At 43.1% G+C, this 21,898-nt stretch overlaps 1 protein-coding gene across 2 annotated transcripts in view; it reads right to left on the bottom strand.

Annotated features, from left to right (window-relative positions):
* Window positions 1-3,977: 3,977 nt before the first annotated feature.
* Window positions 3,978-21,898, bottom strand: part of LOC135712558 (probable serine/threonine-protein kinase tsuA) — a 466,235-nt gene continuing 448,314 nt past the window's right edge. For both annotated transcript variants that reach the window (XM_065235520.1, XM_065235521.1), the window contains exons 5-6: window positions 5,726-5,869; window positions 3,978-5,660 (exon numbers count right to left, since the gene is read on the bottom strand). In XM_065235520.1, coding sequence (XP_065091592.1) covers window positions 4,050-5,660; window positions 5,726-5,869 — 1,755 coding nt within the window. In that variant the 3' untranslated portion in view covers window positions 3,978-4,049. The remainder of the gene's footprint in view (window positions 5,661-5,725; window positions 5,870-21,898) is intronic.

Genomic DNA, 21,898 nt, shown 5'->3' with positions numbered 1-21,898 from the left:
TCGTTGGACGACGAAAATAGAAAGCGTTTCTCTTCCGATCGGCCGTGATGGGCGCGGTGGAAGAAAACATCACAGTACAAATTTCTTCTCTTTCGATTTGTGTTTCACAAAATACAAACGTGTTATTAATTTCGATTGTTTTTTCTTGTTTACATTGTATAGTACACTTAACTTTTACTAGGCTTGACGAATAGAAATGACGTATGGAAAATGGTGTCATCACTATCGCTGGTTTTGTTTCAATACTCTTTGCACACATGCACTCGATTATTTCAATCAATCATAGCAAGCCTTGTATTGGGGACATTGCTAAATACAATAAAATAGGAACGTCAATTTTTGAGTTTTTTTTTATGTTCTGGTTGATTTGAGGCTGATGTTTCGAACGAAGAGGAATTGGTGTGATTTTGTTCTGTTTTGATGTCATAATATTTAACTGTAAGTTGCAATGATTCTAAGGGATCGGGTAAAGTTGCCAAGTATACTTACTGAAGTCATGCGAGAAGTTCCTTGAGAAGTCCCGAAAACTTCCTGGAGAAGCTCCGAGAATTTTCTGGAGAAGTACTAAGAACTTTCTGGAGAAGTTCCGAGATTTTACTTTAGAAGATACTAGAACTTCCTTCAGGAGTTCCGTGGTCTTCCTTGAGAAGTTTAAAGAATTTTCTTGAGAAGTTCCGATAATTTCCTTGAGAAGTTCTGAAAATTTCCTGGAGGAGTTCCATAAACATCCTTTAGAAGTCCATATAATTGAGAAGTTCTGAGAATTTCTTCCTGACAAGATCCAAGAACTTCCTGGAGAAGTTCCGAGAATTTTCTAGAGATTTTGTAAGAACTTTCTTAAGAAGTTCCAAGATCTTGAGCAGTTCTGACAACTTTCATGAGAAGTTCTGAGAGTTTCCTTTGGTGAACTTCCTTGAGAAGTTCCGTGAAATTCCGTGAGAAGTCGGTGAACTTCATTTAGAAGCTAAAATAACTTCTTTGAGAAGTTCTGATAACTTCCTCGAAAAGTTGCGAGAACTTCCTTGAGAATTTGCAGAACTTTCTTAAGAAGTCCCGAGATCTTCCCTGAGAAGTTCCAAGAGCTTCCTTGAGAAGTACCAAGAGCTTCTTTAAGAAGTTTCAAGAAATTCCTGGGAGAAGTTCCAAGAACTTCCTGGAGAAGTTCCGAGAATTTCCTAGAGAATGTGCAAGAACTTTCTTAAGAAGTTCCGAGATCTTCCTTGGGAAGTTTTGACAACTTCCTTGAGAAGGTCTAGAATTTCCTTCCGTGAACTTCCTTGAGAAGCTCCATGAACTTCCGTGAGAAAGTCTGATAACTTCTTTGAGAAGTTCCGAGAATTTCTTTCCGTGAACTTCCCTGAGAAGTTAGAACAATTTCTTTGAGAAGTTCTGACTACATCCTTGGCGGAGACGAACCAGCTTAGGGCTGAAAGTCTCCTTCATGAAGATATATAAAAAAATCCTTGAGAAGTTTCGAAAATTTCCTGGAGAATTCGCAAGGACCTTCCTAAGAAGTTCCGAGATCTTCATTGAGAAGTTCTGACAACTTCCTGAGAAGTTCTGACAACTTCCTGAGAAGTTCTGACAACTTCCTGAGAAGTTCTAATAACTTCTTTGAGAAGTTCCGAGAATTGCTATCCGTGAACTTCCTTGAGAAGTTCCTTTAGAAGCTCCGTGAACTTCCTTGAAAAGTTCCGAGAGCTTCCACGAGAAATTCCGTGAACATACTGGAGAAATTCCAAGAACTTAATTGAGAAGTTCCAAGAACATCTTGGTGAAGTTCCGAGAACTTCTTGGAGAAGTTCCGAGAACTTCTTGGAGAAGTTCCGAGAACTTCTTGGAGAAGTTTCAAGAACTTCCTTCAGTAGTTCCAGTAACTTCCTTGAGAACTTCTGAGAATTTCCTGAGAATGTCCAATAACTTTCTTGGAAAGCTCCAATAACTTCCTTGAGAAGATCCAAGAACATCCTTGATTAGTTCCAAGAATTTCCTTGATTAGTTCCAAGAACTTCATGGATAAATTCTGAAAATTTCCTTGAGAAGTTCCGAGAGCTTCCTGGAGAAATTCCGAGAACTTCTTGGATAAATTTCAAGAGCTTCCTTGAGAAGGTCCGAGAACTTCTTGTAGAAGTTCCGAGAACTTCTTGTAGAAGTTCCAAGAACTTCTTGTAGAAGTTCCGAGAACTTCTTGTAGAAGTTCCGAGAACTTCTTGTAGAAGTTCCGAGAACTTCTTGTAGAAGTTCCGAGAACTTCGTGTAGAAGTTCCGAGAACTTCTTGTAGAAGTTCCGAGAACTTCTTGTAGAAGTTCCGAGAACTTCTTGTAGAAGTTCCTAGAACTTCTTGTAGAAGTTCCGAGAACTTCTTGTAGAAGTTCCGAGAACTTCTTGTAGAAGTTCCGAGAACTTCCTTGATTAGTTCCAAGAATTTCCAATGAACTTCATGAACAAATTCCGAGAACTTCATGGAAAAATTCCAAGAGCTTCCTTGAGAAGCTCCGAGAACTTCCTTGAGAAGTTCCGAGAACTTCCTTGAGAAGTTCTGAGAACTTCGTTGAGAAGTTCTGAGAACTTCCTTGAGAAGTTCTGAAAACTTCCTTGAGAAGTTCCGAGAACTTCTTGCAGAAGTTCCGAAAACTTCCTTAAGAAGTTCCAAGAACTTCCTTGAGAAGTTCCGAGAACTTCCTTGAGAAGTTCCGAGAACTTCTTGTAGAAGTTCCGAGAACTTCTTGTAGAAGTTCCGAGAACTTCTTGTAGAAGTTCCGAGAACTTCTTGTAGAAGTTCCGAGAACTTCTTGTAGAAGTTTCGAGAACTTCTTGTAGAAGTTCCGAGAACTTCTTGTAGAAGTTCCGAGAACTTCCTTGATTAGTTCCAAGAATTTCCAATGAACTTCATGGACAAATTCCGAGAACTTCATGGAAAAATTCCAAGAGCTTCCTTGAGAAGCTCCGAGAACTTCCTTGAGAAGTTCCGAGAACTTCCTTGAGAAGTTCTGAGAACTTCGTTGAGAAGTTCTGAGAACTTCCTTGAGAAGTTCTGAAAACTTCCTTGAGAAGTTCCGAGAACTTCTTGCAGAAGTTCCGAAAACTTCCTTAAGAAGTTCCAAGAACTTCCTTGAGAAGTTCCGAGAACTTCCTTGAGAAGTTCCGAGAACTTCTTGTAGAAGTTCCGAGAACTTCTTGTAGAAGTTTCGAGAACTTCTTGTAGAAGTTCCGAGAACTTCTTGTAGAAGTTTCGAGAACTTCTTGTAGAAGTTCCGAGATGTTCTTGTAGAAGTTCCGCGATCTTCTTGTAGAAGTTCCGAGATCTTCTTGTAGAAGTTCCGAGAACTTCTTGTAGAAGTTCCGAGAACTTCTTGTAGAAGTTCCAAGAACTTCTTGTAGAAGTTCCGAGATCTTCTTGTAGAAGTTCCGCGGTCTTCTTGTAGAAGTTCTGAGTACTTCTTGTAGAAGTTTCGAGAACTTCTTGTAGAAGTTCCGAGATGTTCTTGTAGAAGTTCCGCGATCTTCTTGTAGAAGTTCCGAGATCTTCTTGTAGAAGTTCCGAGAACTTCTTGTAGAAGTTCCGAGAACTTCTTGTAGAAGTTCCAAGAACTTCTTGTAGAAGTTCCGAGATCTTCTTGTAGAAGTTCCGCGGTCTTCTTGTAGAAGTTCTGAGTACTTCTTGTAGAAGTTCCTGGAGAAATTCCTTGAGTTATCCGAGACATTATTTGAGAAGTTCTGAAACGCATCTTGGGATGTTCCGAAAACTTCCAGAAACTTCATAGAGTTGCCCGAAGAACTTCCTGCGAACTTCAAACATTAACATTCAAAACTCCTGGCTCGCTTCAACTTCGGAAACTGGCAGCACTTCTCGCTTTCCCATTAGAATCATGTGTTCCTGCTGATGCGCATGAGTATCGGTGACTGAGTCTACTTTGATGCTAGGATCCTTGATCGCACCCCAATGGAAGTTGGTTCCAAGATCAGATCATAGCTGAGTTGTGATATCCGGGCTGTGTGTGTGTGGGGAGGGCAGTGTTCGAGGTTAGGAACCGGGCTCGGCATGGGATTACCGACCGGCTACGATGGTGGCAGTGTTGAGGAGGATCGGCTGTGGAACCGATTGCACCTGTTGAACGATCGATGGCGGCGGAAGGAGCGATGACTGCGGCACGGGCGAAGGTGAAAGCTGGGGAGGACCGGATTGCTGTTGCGCTGCAGCAGCAGCAGCAGCAGCCGCTGCCGCTTGTTCCGCCGCTGCTCGGTTGGTCTTGCTGGCCTTGACATTGCCGGAGGGGTTCTTCTGGGCCATGTGTGTTTGGTAGTGCTTGGCCAGGTGAGCCTTCTGGCGGAAGCTCTTGCCGCAGAGGGAACAGGCAAATGGCTTCTCGCCGGTGTGCGTCCGGATGTGCACGTTGACCGAGTACTTGTCCTTGAAGCCCTTGGAACAGATCGAGCAGTAGTGCAGCGAGCGTTCCTTCCGCTGGCCGTTGCAGTGCGTCGGGCTTGGGTTGTTGTTGTTACTGTGGTTGGTTGAGCTGAGCATCGACGCCGAAGTGGTGTTGAGGTTGCTCATGCTAGTGTTGTTGTTGTTGTTGTTGTTGTTGGCAAGTAAGCTATTGTTATTGTTGTTGCTGTTGTTGGTAGTGGTGGAGTTTGCACTGTTGCTGTTGAGAGATCGCTTGTACTTCTTGGATGACCGAGGGGCTTTCACCTTGGCTGTGGAGGTGGTCGTCACCACGTCGGACGAGGTGGTCGTCGATATCGCATGATGATTGGCGCTGTTGACGCTCGATATCACTAGGTTGTTGTTACCGTTATTGCTACTGATAAGGCTAGGATTCTGATGGTGGTGATTGATGGCAGCGGTTTCGACGATGATTTCGGTGTAGTTGTTGTTGTCAGTGCAGAATTGCTGGACCTCGGTGGCGATCCGTTTCAGCTTCTCGTAGTCCTCGGTGAAGGTTGACTCCAGCGTGAGGAACATGTCGTCTACGACGACGCCCGAGCCGAGATCGCCGACCGCACCGCCGGCCGGATGGGGTTGATGTTGCTGCGGGTGGTTCGAGTTGGGCGAGTGGAGGGTGGAAGCCTCGAAGAGGGGATTAGCGAGAGTCGAGTCGGCGTAGCCTAGCGTTTCCGCTTCGCCAGTGTAGAGGACTCGCCTGAGGTCCTCCTCTTTGATTTGACCGGCCGGTATCACCGTGATGCCGTTCTGCAGCTGGACGGCAGTTCCCTTGGTGTAGCCTTTGCCTTGCAGGGCACTCCGTAGCAGGGACTCGGGCGTTTCGTGCTCTATCACATTGTGATCGGACATTTGCCAATCGTTGTTGTTGTTCTGATAGGCTATCACACTGTTCGGGTCCATCAGGCTGTTGGACAGCACGATGTTTGTCGAAGAGACGGGTATTTGTTGTACTTGCTGGTGAAGGTGCTGCTGCTGCTGCTGCTGCTGTTGTTGCTGTTGTTGAGATAGCAACTGCTGTTGAGGATCTTCCTTGGAGTGATGATCGGTGCCAAAGCCGCTGTCATCGTAGGAAAAGCATTCGGTCTTGACGTACCCCGGGAAGCCACCGAGGATGGTTTCGAGATCGAGGTTGGACGCCGGCGGGGGTGGCTCCGAGGGGGTTGGATCCTTCCACGGCTCCGGGCCGCCATTCAGCACCGTCAGGGTGTAGATCTGAAAAGTTGCGATCATTGATGTCAGTAATTTAAGTTTGAGATTTTGGAAGGAGAGCGACCAACCTGTCCATCTGTATCCGTGACGGAGTTGCTGATGGAACCAATCGGGAGCTGGCCGTTGTTCTGCTGCTGGATCCAGCAGTAGCGGTTCATGTCGTCGAACATCGACTGGTCGAGCCGGTTGGCGTCTTTGTCCGGTCCCCAAAACTGTAAGAAGCGAAGAATGGGAATTGTTATTGGTATTTTATGAATGTTCCTATATTGGTATGGTGGTGGATCGATGAATCGTGCTAACAAAATTAAGTTATTTTCACTCATCTCCCATGTTCCGCTCAATAAGCTCTAGAAAAAATCATCTAACATTCCACCAAGTGTGGCAAGACTTCAGCTAATCGGATGCGGAATACCGTTCGACTTGTCAAGCTCAGTGTCAGAACAGATCCAAAGAGCAGGCGACGAACCGGAAAAGCACCTCGGATATCGCCCTCAGTTTCGCCCCGTAACGTTGACGACGTTGATGCTGCTGCTGCTGCTGCTGCTGTTGAATAGTTATGAGCGAAGATGCCCGGAGTTGTTCATTTTGGGGCTGAACCGAGGGAATTTATTAGCCATCACACCATCTGGCGTAGGAGCGAGCTCTTGGGCCAGCATCACCACAAAACGGTTGTTTGTTACTCGTCGTGACTCTGGGCCGGTGCGCCGCTATCTAAATGTAGTCTAAGCGGAGTCGTGTCGGGCACAAGAAGCGCAGTAGCAGAAGTGGCATCACTAGTCGGCGGTTTACGACCGTTTTTAATAAAGAAATTATTGTTATTTAATTCGCATTTAAAGTGCCGGAGCGTTTTTATTCGCTTCCTTCACGCTCGCGCATGGCTGAATGAGTGACCGGTGCCTGCAGCTGGGCCGTTTGCTTATTTGTTGGATGTGCTCGGCTAAATACAACAATTTGTAAATTCGTGTTTGTTGTATTCCGCTAGCTGGTAGGAAGAAGAAGAAGAGGAAGACCTGTGAATGAAAGCGAATCGGTTGGGTGGTTGTAACTGGCCAGGGTAGAGGGTGGAAGGAGCTCACGGCAGTGCGATAGTCGGTGCAATGGCGCAAGTGAAAGGATGCTTCTTTCTAATGGCATAATTAGCCTTCGTGTGCTCGGTACAAGCGATAACTAATCGGCTTGATTTGATTTTTTTTTGCCCAGGGCTCAGTGGGGGATGGCCGGGAAGGACGGCCATCCGGGCTAAGACGGCCACTCTTTGGATTATTGATGTTCTAAAACACAGTTTAGCTTGATAACTGGTAAAACGTCAAAATTCATAACCAAAACAAACATTGTGTATGCTGGGGGCTGGCTCTTGTTATTTTGTGTTTACGGAATTTAATGTTTTAGAGCTATTATATCATTGATAATGTAAAAGTAATGTAGCTATTAGGAAAGCACAAGTATGTTCGATGTACTTACATAGCTGTTGCTGTTGCTGGGGTAATACGACCACTTTTGGATGGGATGTGTTGTACCACAAGGTTGGAACTGAATGCAGTAAATAACAACATCTCGTTTCTGAAAAAAACATCAGGCTCTTACGAAAACATTTGTGGATCTGTTATCAGAATGGATCCAGAATGACTATTGAAGAAACGACTTCTTGACGATTGTATTCAACTGCATGCTTGATAATACTTGTACTATTTTTGTTCATACAAATCTGGAAAATTATATTCAACCACATAATTGAACTACTTTGGTGTTGTTTAATTTATGTCGAGATGCTTTCATTCGACTTGCATGAGTTGTAACAGAGCTTATTGGATCAATTTTTTGATTATTCAGCGTTTATTAGACATCATCATTGTGTCCTTACTTAAACAGCGATGCTGTATACGCTTGATTCTCACACTAGTATACATTTACTAAACGATTAATAAAACTGCGGGAAAATTGACATGAATATAAAGAACGTTGAAAAACGAATGGCCAACACATGGGCACCACAATCTCAACGTCCATGGCTCGGTTCCAGTTTGCTCAATTTTATTAATTTTTTGTCAATGTTATTTTGTATAAGGCAAATCATTAAATATTGAAAAATGATCCAAGTGTTTTTTGACGTAGGACTACGTCTTTGATTTCTATATGGGGGTACACTTTGTGAAAACCGAAAATGGAACATGTAACAAATTAAGAAAGATTTTGAACGTTAATTACTCAGCTGCCCCTGGTCCAATTTCAATAATTTTATCACCAATCGATCAGAAATATGGCTACGCATCGATGCTTTCGAATGTTGATTTTCAACTAGAAACTATTGAAAAACTGGTAAATGTCAAGCATTGTCCAAAAGCGTCGAATTAATTAACAAATCCACCAATTACCTACATGCATATGCTGCTTCCCCAGCACAGTCGTCAGAGAGTAGTAAGTAGACGAAACTAGTCGAAGTGGCATTCGCCTCCGATCCTCGGGCGCGTGCGAATAGGGAGGATGGAATTGCGTAATATTTTGCACACTCATCGCCATATTCAGAACCAAACGCAAATTCTTCAAGATAACCACCATCCGTCGTCTGGCTCGCCGTGGCGGTGTCTGACGAATCTCCGGTCTGATTTACGAGGTGTGCTGAAGGTGTTCCTGAAAAATGAGATCCGTGATGCTGTCACCTACACTAAACACGCCAAGCGTAAGCGGCCATGGATGTCATCTACGTTTTGAAGTGCCAGAGACGCACTTTGCTGGGTTTCGGAGGTTAAATCATCACCAACGTTGGCAACAAAACGGCTCTTTTCAGGGCCACCAAGCTTATTACAGTAAAGAGTAGGAATAGAATTCATCTGCCTGTTTGTCCATATTCAGAACCAACGACCACACAAAATGCTCATGTAATCAATCTGGAAGCAGGGGTACAAATTATTTTGATCAACCTTGATTAACTTTGAATCGCCACAACCGGATATTTTCGATGGAAGAAGCAACAATCTAGCATCTAATTCGACGAAGACGGCAGGAAACATTTGTGAAGCCGAGTTATTTACGAAAGAGAGTGTCGATGAAGAGAATCGATCAATGTAGATAGGACCTATTGAAAAGTGACGCGAGATTTGTTTTCCGTACTGAGCTCCAATGCTACCGACGCCAGGGAGGTAGCTCCCACACCTGGATCCTACCAATCGACCCATCAACTCAACCGGGGACCAATGGCTTTACTTCCCGAAGGAAGGCGTGATCAGAGATGTTATGCCTTAGAACATGCCAGTGGCGCCGACTGAGATTGAACCCAGGCCTGCTGGGGTGAGAGGTAATCACGCTAACCACCGTCGCCGATATCTTTCAAGGTGATATCACTGCGAATGAGAACGACCCAAATTTGAGTTTAGTTATCTCAGAAATAAGAAATAAAGTGCAGGAACTCAGCGATGAGTAAATTTGCCTCATGTTTTCCCAGGATTTTCCAGGGGAAAATTCCCGAATTTGAGAAAAGTAAAGCTTGGATTCACTCAGTCTATTGCTACTACTCCGAGACTGAATGAAATTTTCGTCAATTTCCTCATTTTCTGGTAGATTTTTTAGGTTTTCCACAGGAAACCATGAGACAAATTTACTCATCGCTGAGTTCCTGCACTTTTGGCGATTATGAGTGAACTAAACTCAAATTTGGGTCGTTCTCATTCGTCGTGTACGCAAAAGGAAAAGAGCCAGTGTCGCTACTTGATAGCAAACTACTCATAATGGGAGGAGTCTTTGTAGCTTTTATACCACTTGATTGCACATCATTCTGCTTTAACCTGAAAAGATATAAAAGAGCGCTGCTGTATGGCATTAGCTCGATCACATTCTCTGCTTGAACGTCAAGCAGTACAGTTCGGTCTTTGCTCACTCTGTCGAGTTGTTCTAAAGTTTCTAGTTTGTTCCAAACATTCGCAGTTTAATCGCGTCATCAGTAGTGTCGGTCGCTTCGTGTGATGGGAAGACAGCGCTCCCGGAGCAGGCTCCGAGAGAAAACGGAGAAGAAGAACAGCGGTGAGGGTAGCTTGAGTGTACCTATTTCGAATAGGTACGCTACTCTTCCCACCGATGTAGGGAATACTACCTCAGCCACGGTGAAGCGGTCAAAAAAGAGGAAGAAAAATCAAGGCCAGTCCGATGGTGCGAGTGGACGGGACGATGCCACCGCGACGAACGTCAGCGTCATTGGTGATTTCGGCGACGCCGTCGACAACGAAACTGCTGCCAGCCCGAGTGCAGCAAAAATGAAGCTTCCTCCACTGGTGGTGAAGCAAGTCCCACTCAACACGCTGATTAGCGATCTTTCATCGCTGGGCGTTGCAGCTGAGTTTAAGCTCGGCAGGATCGGCACCAAGGTGATGCTCCGAACGAAAGCGGAGTACGAAGTGGCCCTGAAATATCTGAAGGATACCAAGGCGGAATTCTTCACGCACGACATCCCCGGTGAGAAGCCCTTCAAGGTAGTCATCAGGGGTCTACCAAACTTCGACCCCATGATGGTCTAAGCTGAAATCAACCGGTACAAGCTAGCCCCAATCGCTGTCTTCCGAATGACAAGGAGAGACGAAAACGTGAAGACGTACCCGGATTGTCTTTTCCTGGTGCACTTCGAGAAAGGGACGGTGACACTCAATGCGCTACAAGCCATCCGATCGATCTACTCCATCATCGTACGGTGGGAGCCATACCGTGGCGGCCATCGTGACGTAACGCAGTGTCAGAGGTGCCTCAATTTTGGACACGGTACCCGCAACTGCAACATCAAGCCACGCTGCAGCAACTGCGCTCAAGAACACGCCACTTCCAACTGCCCTGCGGATGGAGCCGTGGCGTTAAAATGCGCCAACTGTGGTGGTGCACATCAAGGTTCCGACAGACAGTGCTCCAAACGCGAGGACTTCAAACGCATCCGAAAGCAGGCGTCAAGCAACAATCAACCAGGACGCAAGAAGGACAAAACCCCAGCATTCAGGACGGAGGATTTTCCGCCTCTTCGTGCTCCCCAGCAAAGGTAAGCGAATTCGCGGGCGCAACCCGCCCCCCTCAAGAAGCTTCCGGTGATTCTGCTGGGAAAAGCTCTCCATCCCCCCCTGGATTCTGGAGACAACCAACAGCGCAAAACAACAACCCCGATCTGTTCTCAGCGGACGAACTGATGGAAATTTTCGTCAACATGTCCGGTGCTCTTCGTAAGTGCCGCAATAAGCCCGAACAGATCCAAGTGCTCGGTAAGTTCATTAACCAGTATGACGTCTAAACCGCTAACTAAACCTGGAATCAGTGTTGGCAAAATCAGAAATCAATTGATATTTTTCCGCTCTCATGGGCTCGCAATATCACGCGTGATATTGGAACAAAATATCATGCTTGATATTCCCCCCTATTCTGCGAGTCACGTGACTCTCTCTCACCGGTGAGGTGACAATAGTCACCTCGTGTGAGGTGACTCTCCATTTGATTTACATGGAGAGTCACCTCACACGAGGTGACAATTGTCACCTCACCGGTGACAGAGAGTCACGTGACTCGCAGAATAAGGAGGATTGATTTTACAAGCTCCTTTGATATTGCGAGACTATTCAAGCTAAAAGTTGACTCGACACAAAAATGATTCCATTGCACATCGTTTTCTTCGAAAGAGAAAGCATAGTTTGCTATCTCTTTTTAATCTTCACCGATGGCAGACGAGAAGGGACTGATGCAAGCCATTATGGAAGTTTCGGTTGCATTCGGGTGTAAAGCAAAAATCATTGAACTCAATCTCACCACAGTTTGGTGAGATTTGCAGTTGGTGAGTTTTGTTAGCTTGATATTCCAAGCTGCGATATCACAGCATGCAAAATCAACCGCAGTTGTTTGCTTGTTGATTTTTGTCTACGAAAATCAAGCGTGATCTTGGGCGTTGGTGAGATTTGATTTTTTTTTATATTTTCCCAACACTGCCTGGAATGCTTGCTCTGTAAGAGCAAAAGAGATTGAGCTTGCTGACTTCCTCCGCAAGCACAGCATCGACGTGGGCCTTCTAACCGAGACCCATCTAAAGTCCGGCGACAGCTTCTGGTTGCCTGACCACAATATTATTCGGCTTGATCGCACCAACTCCAGGGGGGGTGGCGTAGCGGTCATCGTCAGAAAGGGAATCAAGTTCTGCACTCTGCCCCACGTCCGCACTTCTAACATCGAGGCCCTTGTCGACTGGATACGTCCAGTGCATCGCCTTCTAGTGCCCTCGACAGTGTGCCGCCAGCAGTGGACTAGCGGCTAAATTCAAGAAGGACCTGTCCACCATCACCCGTACCGGTTTCCGCTTCGTAATTGGAGGCGATCTAAATTCCCGCCATGAGGCCTGGCGGAACTACAGGCAGAACCAGAACGGTCGTCTGCTGTTCGACAACTTGCAGCATGGGCTGTACTCCATTTGACTTTCGGATGAGCCAACATTCATCTCACCGACGGGCAACCCATCGACGCTAGACCTGTTCCTGACAAATACCGGCTTGTCCAACTCCGACCACCAACCGGTGGTGGCTGAACTGGGCTACAACGTGGCCCTTGCTCCAAGTCTGCACAAGGTCTACCACGGCGTAAACTGGGCCCAATTTGGACGCGTGGTAGACAGGCACATCATCGACAACCCGCCGCTTGACACCGTGGAGGATATCGACCGAGCGTTGGAGGGACTCCACCAAGCCACAACCGTGGCTGACGAGGCGTGCATCCGACGAGTTCCTGTGAGGGGTACACATCCAACTCTTGATTCGCCTGAGAAATGTTCGTAGACGCCAGTTTCAGAGCACTGGAGATCTGGGCAAAAAACGTGAAATGGCCGATCTGAACAGGCAGATTGCTTCCAGAATGGACTCACTCCGAAGTGAAAGACCGCTCCAGACCATTCTGGAAGGTAGACAAGGTCCTGAAAACTCATCCCAAACCCGTTCCACCTCTCAGAGTCGAAAATGATGACGACCGGCTTTTAATCACCCCACAGGAGAAAGCAAATGCGATCGGCGAGCATGTTGCTTCATCGCATTTGCTTGGCTCGAATATCCAAAGTCCGCTCGAAGATCAAGTTGCGCAATGCGTTCAAAACCTAGATGCCTCCCGTTATGTCATGCCTCCGGCAGATATGATTACAGTACAACAGATTTGCTCAGCGCTGAAATGCACCAAGAACATGAAGGCTCCCGGGTTTGACGGTATATTCAACTTGATCTTGAAGAGACTCATCATGAAAGTGCAGTCTCTTCTAACCGCTATCTTCAACAGATGCTTGGAACTGCACTACTTTCGAAGCATCTGGAAGGTAGCAAAAATCATACCAATCCGCAAACCCGGAAAGGATCCAACATTGCCTTCAAGCTACAGACCAATCAGCCTCCTTTCAGCGTTGAGCAAATTGTTCGAGAAACTCATTCTCAATCGTTTGCTCAAGTTTGTCGAGGAAAATAACGTTCCGGATCAGTTTGGGTTCAGAAAGGGGCACTCCACCAATCACCAGCTAGTACGGGTGATGAATAACATCCGAAGTAACAAAGCTGTATCCAAGTCCACAGCCATGGTCTTGTTAGACGTTGAGAAAGCGTTTGACAATGTCTGGCACAATGGGCTTGTATTCAAGCTTTGTAACTTCTACTTCCCATTACATCTGGTTAAAATCACCCGTAACTACCTCCAGCAAAGGTTGTTTAAGGTATCGTTGAATGGTTGTCTTTCGAACACGTTTTCGATCCCAGCAGGAGTCCCGCAAGGCAGTCTGCTGGGCCCCCTGCTTTACAGCATTTACACTTTCGACATTCCTCCCTTTGGAGACGGTTGCGTGTTCTTCCTGGTCTGCTGGATCCTCCCATTTTCCCTTGTCCACTTTGATTTTCCTGATGAAGAGGACGTGGGAGTTAATCTAGTCCCTATTCCAGGCTTCCCAAGTGGTGCTAAAAATTCACTTTTTGAGGTCTGGACCAGGGACTTTACGCGTGTATAGACACACTGGCTGAGTCGGTGAAAAGGACGATTGGTTTGCTTGACGGACTGGAGATGGCAAAGAAAGCAGCGGCGGCCTCAGCCGAGAACACGCTGCACTGGTCTGGGACGCGGTAACAAACCTTAGCTTCGGGGCTGGAGATACCAATGCCGACTTTACCCTGGGAAAGTGATCCGTCAGAGTAACGTAAGCTAAATCTTTTTTATCGGTGTTCGATTAGGTTACGGTGGGTCTGGGTAACGGCAAGGGGGTTGGAACCGGCTTTGAACGTTTATTTCATTGCCTGATCGGTGGCAATTTTGGGCACGTTTCAACCCCTGGCTCCACACCAGTGGACTCTGGACACTGGGGGAGGGTCTGGTTGGCAGTTCTGGTAAGGAGTTGGTTGGCCTCCTCGAGGAGGAACACTCCTTCGCTAGAACTCGTAGTCTTCTCAAGGAATCCAATGGTCCGGCGGCAGATGGTCATGTCGATAAGTCAGTCAAAGCGGAGTATGCCGCCCTCAACGCAGGCAGCTAAACCAGGGGTGGATGGAAATAGACCGGAGGTGATGCGGATGGCCCTTTGATAGACAGTAGATAGTTTTTCTACGAGGGCCGATCGAACCATGCACGTGAGTTCGAGCCCGTATGTAAGCCGGGAGTCGATGATCGCCTTGGAAATACGGATTCGTAGGTGTCGGTTGCTGTCGGGATGGCGTCTGGTGAGGAACGGTGTAGGTTCAGTCGAGTTTGGTAGTTGACCTTAATCTCATCGAAGTGGGCCTTGAAAGAAAGGCTGGGTTCCAATCATGATGGGTGTGAACAAAGACCGGTAGCCATGGGTACTAGACTGATGCAAAATTTGAAATGTTCGCTCCACAGTGCTTAAACGGTTCCAAATTGGGTCCTGCTTAGCGCCCCAACATTTGAACTACTTTAGTAAGAAACTGACTTGGCACAAACCATTTCAAGTTTATATGGGAATTACTATGGGAAAACTTGTGTTTTTGTTCATATCTATCTAAAAATTCACCACATCACTATGCTTTTAAAAATGATAACAGTGATTGTAGCAAATTTTCTCTGCTACAACTTTGTTGAAAACTACTTTTCAATCAAATGTAAGGAACCTCAATTATTAATGATTCAAGTCACTGATGCCTTATGATCATGCCCATTCAACTGTTCAGCAGGCATCATTGGTGTTTTTGGTGCGAAGAATAGAGCACAAATATCATGGCTACTATGTCACACTGCAGAATACAGTGTTGCCCACAATACAGTTGCTTAATCTTGTCATAAGATTATCAATCTCTTAAACAATTAATAACTATTTAATTTGACGTTTGGCTGAAAAACAATTTTCTGCAAAGTTGTAGCTGATAAAAATTCCCGTAAGAATAGTTATAGAAATTTTCGAAAAAAGCAATATGGAAAATGGGTAGAAGATAATGAACAAAAAGTTTGGTTTTTCCATAGTATAGTATAGTATTTCCATAAAAACTTCGAATAGTTAGTGCCAAGTCAGTTTCTTACCAAATGAGTTTATATTTTGGAAGGCTAATCAGGACCTGATTTGAAACCGTTTGAGCACTGTGGAGCGAAAATTTCAAATTTTGCATCAGTCTAATGGGTATAGATGACGGTGAACGAACTTTTCTCCGCCGACAACTGAAATCCAGCACCAGATGCCCAACGATGCACAAACTTAACGACTCTATTCGCTTAGTATTTTTCACAAACCCTGGAATCCTCTTCACAATCGCCATGGAATTTTCCACAGATCACAATTAAGTTGAAGTTCTACTCAAAGCCCTCGTAGAGTTCTTCACGAATCTGCTTTGAAAATTTTCTCTAAAATTCTTTGGTGAAATCTCTATAATTAATTTTGAAATCTTCAAAACTGGTGAAATTCTTTTATTAGGTCTTCTAAGTGACTTTAACCTGAAAATCGAGTCAATTACAGGGGTCTTGACATTTTTTTGAATGTCCAAAAGCTTAATTGTTTTTCGAAAAGAGGACGAAGAGTATTTTCCCGAATTGTCAAACTCACTTGTATTTCCCGGTTTTTCTCGGTAACTTCGAATTCCCGGCTTTTTCTCGGATTTCCAGATTTCCCGGTTCACGAGTCATCCAGATAGATTCAGTTTTGGCCATTATAGAGCCTTCAAATTTTAAAATGACTAAATACAGCAATCCCTTAATATCTGCGGTGGATGGTACCGGCCACCCAACACTATTTCTTGGCTGTCAAAGAGAAAGTTAACTTTTCCCATAGTAATTCCCAAATAAACTTCAGAAGGGCCACAGTGCAGTATGAGATCGCAATCATATGAGCTAAAATTTTAAGAGACTGATTTAGAAACGATTATTTTTAACTATATTTTAATCCTCCCTAGTGAGAAAACAAAACTGCCCAAGAGTTTAGATTTTGACGTAGGACTGCGTCTGTGATTTCTGTATGGGGGGGGGGGGGGTAGGGCTACACTTTGTGAAACCCCAAAAATGGAACATGTAACAAAATTATGAAAGATTTTGAACGTTAATAACTCAGCTGCCCCTGGACCAATTTCAATAATTTTAGCACCAATCGATCAGATATATTCCTACGCAACCGTTAAATTTAAGACTTTATCATTTTTCAAAATGTCGCTATTGAAAATTGCACGAATGTGCAACTATTGCTTTGATAGTCAAAATTATCACCGATTGTCTGCGAAAAGCGATTTCCCTAACACAGATTTCAAAGTTGAATTCCATCTGGTCTCACCAAACGGTGTTTATTCAATCACCGTGGTGTGACTGGTGGTGTTCTCCAGTACACAACGGAAGCCCACATGAGCATCCATAGAAGGAGGAAGAAGCCGTACCGCTATTGATCGGAATCAGTAGCTCTTCGTGAGTTGCTGTGGGCCATCTATATCAAGCGCGTCATAGTAAAGAGTATAAACAGAGAGAACCCCACTCAAATTCCTACACAAAACACAAGCTCCAGCTGCAGCTAACAAATAAGATTTATTATACAGGGTGTTTGGTTCCGGGTTTTACATATTTTCAGGGTAGATAGGGCTCCTAAAGTTATGAAAAAATCCCCATGAAACATAGGGTCGGAAATGACTGATAAGTGAGTTATTCAACATTTAATGTTTTTTTTATTGCCAACTTTGGTTAGCTATATTTTTTTAATCTTGATGTGGATTTCTGATTTCAACATACCAAATGAAAGATTTAAGTCTTACCTATCAACGCTTTATAGAAAATAACTCGATTAAAGTTAATTATCATACATTAAAATTGAAAAGTATGTTGAAAGCACCAAAAAAACTTGTGAAATTTCGTACATTTTAGTGTTTTTAAGTTGAAAATTTTCATTACTGTTACTTTAGTTGTTCTACAAAACATTCGCCATGCAGTTCCCTAGATTTGTGCCTTTGGTAGTAACCTTGTAGGCTTTATGGTTTCTTCGTAATTATTGATTTAAAACAGCCATAAAAACTTGTGACGTTTTCTTAAAATGCGCTATATAGTCACCCTATTCGTTCGTACGTTCGGCTGTTGCAGTGGACTACGTACATGAAAATTTGGTAGAATGTTATTGTAATTGTAGAGCTACATTCTTAACTTTCGATTACCGCACATCTCCTGCGCCGAAAGAAAACATAACTGCGGAGATGTTTCACGGTATCGAATATTGCTCAGTTTCCGCAGTAAACATAACGGTGCTGTTCCGATGGAGGAGTATACAGCTCCACTGCTTCTGTACTGATGTATGGTTGGTTAAGAGGCTAGAATCTGGAAGGTATTCTCGGGCTAGTGAATGCCACCCATCCCCGCATATAATTCAGTAATACACTATTTATTAATTTCAGTTTGATATGTTTACAAAGTTTGACAAACAGAAATCAGCATTGTGTGTGTAGTGTAGGTAGTTACCAATTTTCCAAGTCATAGACTTCAGATAACTGTTCAAAGTCCCAGATTTATTTTAACGGAATCATGAACAAAAAACCAAACACCACTATGACAAACACTGACTAATGAAACGCGGGAGGCAGAACATAGAAATTGTTTTAAGGCGATACGATCCAGAACCTGGGGCTCTGATTCCACTTCGCTCTTTCCAGGAGTCCATTATCTGCTATCGGAAAACATACAATAACAAAACTGTGATGACAATTTAGTGCCTCAAATCGCAATAGTGCCCGAGATTAACACCCTAGAAAACTCGAAGTGGCAGTGAAAGTGCCTATGATTTGTGGACGCTGAATCGTAAGAACTCAGTATGTTCCATTCCCAGGTTGGAAATTTTCTCAACTTCCCTGGACTTAATACAGATTCATGCATTGGTTGGCATAGAAAGCTTTCAATTAATTACTTTGCATCTAGACCACTTGTCTCTTGTAGTTTTTTTTTTATTTTAGGATTTAGAAATTTTCCCCATATTTTTGTTGTTATGAATAACAAGAGATAATGCCTCTTATGGCGGTAGGCTCAAATTCGAATTAACTTTTAATACCGTCCCTGTTTGGATGATCTGCTAAATGTTTACTGAGAGTAGTGTTGATTAACTCTGATGCCGACATTCTTGATCGGGCTTTAATCCGAGGATAATACCAGTTGGAGCTTACCACCATTAACGTAGTTTTACAGGGTGTCTACTACCTGGAAAAACCTGGAAAACCGGGAATTTACAGGGAATTTCATTTTTTCTGGAAAAACCTGGAATATTCAGGGAATTCTGGTTCCACTCAGGGAATTTTCCAATTATCACTTCATTCGTAATTCAAAAGAAGTTTTTCGTTCAGTTTCTCGAAACGTTTCTTAAGGACACTGAACTTGACAAGCATCTGACAGCTAAGACAACGTGTGCGAACGAGACAAGTTCATTCAGAGTGTCTTGTCACGTTCGCTCTTCGCTGATTTGTATGTGGAGGATCAAAATCGTCGTAAAAAGGAAACAGCCGAAAAAGAGAGACTGGCAACCGTCAAAAGGAAGCATACGAAGCATGTATTGTATAAGAATAAGCATGCCAGACAGCAGGTCTGAGACCCAACATAGAATTTGTTTTTGAGCTTCAGAGAGGGTCGGAGATCTACTGAGAAATTTGTTGAGCTTCAGGGTAGTTCGTAGATCTTGAGAACAGAACTACAAACAAATTAAAAGTTATTAACAGAAATTCATAAAAACAAAATCACAAGAGAGGTCGTAGATCTTCAGATAAATGTTCAAAGAAATTTTCAAAACTTCAAGCAAGCAAAAATAATTTCAAATCAATTTGTAAAACTATAAGCGAAATTTTACAAATCTTCAGGGAAATTCGCATAACTTCAGACAAGTCAAAGAATCTACAGTGAAATATAAAGTATTACACAGAAGTTTGGAGATCCTCGAAACATTATTCAACATCACAAAAGTTCGTAGATCTTCAGAACACAGCTACAGAACTTTGAAAAAAATCACAGGACTTCTGAAAAAATCACAAAAATCTCAGAAATGTTAATGGATCTTCAGTAAAAATTGCAGAACTTCAGGGATTTAAAAAAATAAATATTTACGATTTCAGGAAAATTTGTAGATCTTGAGAGAGACATTTAAAACTTCAAGGAAGCTCAAATATTTTCTGATAAATTTTGACAACTTTAGGTAATCTTCAAGGAAATTTTCAAATCTTCAGGGTAACCCTAGAGGAATTTACAAAACATCAGAGAAGTTTGCAGATCTAATGAGAAATTTATGGAGCCTCAAGTTTTTTTTTGTAGATCTTGGGAATAGAGCTACGGAGCTTAAGACAACTTTACAGAACTTTAAAGATATTTGCAGGAATTTGACGGAAAGTTTCACAGTTTCACACAAATGTGAGATCTTCAGAAAAATTCGTTAAATGTCAGAAAAGCACCTCAATTCCAAAAACAAATCGCAGCGAAGTACAAAAGTACAATATTTTGCAGAACTCCATGGAAGTCGAAAATAGATAAATCTAAAGAACTCCAGAGAAGTCCGTAGACCTTAAGAGAAGTTTGTAGGACGTCAGAAAATTCGTACGTTTTTAGAAAAATTTGCAAAACTTCAGCAAAACTCGCAGATCTTCGGGAAAATTTGCCGATCTTTAGATCAAGAATCCACAAGAAACCACAAAGATCTTTAGATCAAGAATCCACAAACTTTAGAAAAGTTCGGAGATCTACTGTGAAATTTATTGAACTTCAGGGCAGTTCGTAGATCTTTAGAGCAGAAATACAGTACTTCAGAAAACTTTACAGAATTTGAAATAAATTTTAGGAACTTTAGAAAAGTTCAGAGGGTAGGTCGTAAATCTACTCAAAAATTAGCAGATGTTTAAATAAATTTTCAGAATTTTACTGCGGTTCTTGGATTTTGAAAGACATTCACAGAACTTCAGGTAAGTTCGCTGATCTTTAGAGATATTTGCACAGCTTTAGAAAAATTAAAAAAACTTCAGAATTCTTGCTAAAACTTCCGAAAAGTTCAAAAATTTCTAGATAATCTTTTAATTCTTTAGAAAATTATATAGATGTTCAGAGATATTTGCAGATATTCATTGAATCATGAAAATCTGCAGAGAATATTACAGAACTTTCGAGAAGTTTGTAGATTATTAGAAATGTTGTGAACATCAGAGATAATTTGTTGATCTTCAATGATCTTAAATCTTCAGGGATTCAGGAACTTTGTAGATTTTTAGGAAAATTTGCTGAACTTCTGAAGAACACACAGAACTTCAAAGAAATCTGTAGAACTACCGAGACATTTGCAGATTGTCAGGAAAGATTGTTGATTTTTAAGGAAATTTTACCGGAGAACAGAAACAAAACTTCAGGGACGTCAGAAGGTTTGAAGACCTTGCAGAATTGAGTTGTTAACAGAAATTTTCAGAACTCAAGGAATCATGTATATCTAGTGAGAACTTTTCCCACTAGCTTGTCTAAAGTTGGTATCGACATCCTGGCGAAGTTTTGAAATCCATTTTCCTCTTCATATAGCAGCTCTTGATGAACAAGATGAGCCAAATCCCTGCCGGTGTTCCTCCTGAGCAACCATTTCCTACTCCACAAAGTTCACCTTCTCTTTCTCATTTTATTTAAAATAATAAAAGCAAATACGTCTGCCGAAACTAGAGCAATTTTCCGGTAATTCATGATGGAAGTATTTACTTTTGATTCCTGATACAGTTTTGTTTTGAAATCTAAATTGACAGTTCTTTCGACATGTGCAAGCAGTGTGAACACCAGCAAACAGGGGGGTTCGATAAAATAATAATGTGTATAATTTGTATGCACCTGGAATTTTTTTCATCCGACCTGGAAAAACCTGGAAAACTCAGGGAATTTGATTCCTTGGATTGAGTAGACACCCTGTTTTATCTTCAGAAAAACTTAAGGTGAACATTCCAAGAAATGGGGAGCAACGACCAATGAACTTCTTCTGAATACACCTAGACGCTAAAATATACGCAGGCTACAGAAAACTATTAAGTTCGAGAATGTTCACTTTTTAACCACTGTTATTTCCTATGGGATTGTTGTTCTAAAACTCGATGGTCCCTTCAATAACGAGCGGTAGAGAGTTCACCGTATTTACAAGCTAATGTACATTCTCAGTCTGCATGGCCTACTTCATTTTAAGATTCGACAAAATTTCTCAAACATTTACGGTAGGCCTGCTGCGATTTTGAAATCGGACCCACTCCGAGCTGAACCAAACCGTCAAAAGACTCAGCTTTATCTATAGCTACTGATCGTTTTTCGCGCCAGCTTCGATAAACACAAACCGGGCAATTCGCTCCGGAGCTTCCAGTGTTGCTCGCTGCCACTGCAAACTAAGCAGACGAATAAATATGTATGTTATGATAGTTATGATTAGAAGAAGCGTAGGACCATCGTCGTCGTCGTCGTCGTCGTTGTGGGTAATAAATTTCAGCTCCAGCGACCGAGTCGACCTCTCAAACACATCGCCAAGGAAGATGTTGATGATGATGACGGTGCTGCAGCAGCAAATGCGCTGCTTGGGTGCTGTCGATAAGAAGATATAGAGCCTAAACTGGTCCTTCTGGTAGAAGGGAGCAAAAGTGCTTCCAGCGACTACCACTCGGACGACCAACCGACTAACCAGCTGGGATGGGGGTAATATATTTTCCTAATGAAAGAGACCTAAAACTGTGCGCTAGGCTGTGTCTTGGAGGTTGGAAATTGTGGCTCTATGTTTGCTAATACCTGCGTATGGATGGAGCACGTACGGTTGTACTACAAGTGTCGTTAGCGAA

The sequence above is a fragment of the Ochlerotatus camptorhynchus genome, unplaced genomic scaffold (assembly GCF_037179485.1).
Source record: "Ochlerotatus camptorhynchus isolate MF236.1 unplaced genomic scaffold, CSIRO-AGI_Acam_v1.1 ptg000493l, whole genome shotgun sequence".
NCBI classification, from domain to species: Eukaryota; Metazoa; Arthropoda; class Insecta; order Diptera; family Culicidae; genus Ochlerotatus; species Ochlerotatus camptorhynchus.
This window is presented reverse-complemented; position numbering and strand designations above follow the sequence as displayed.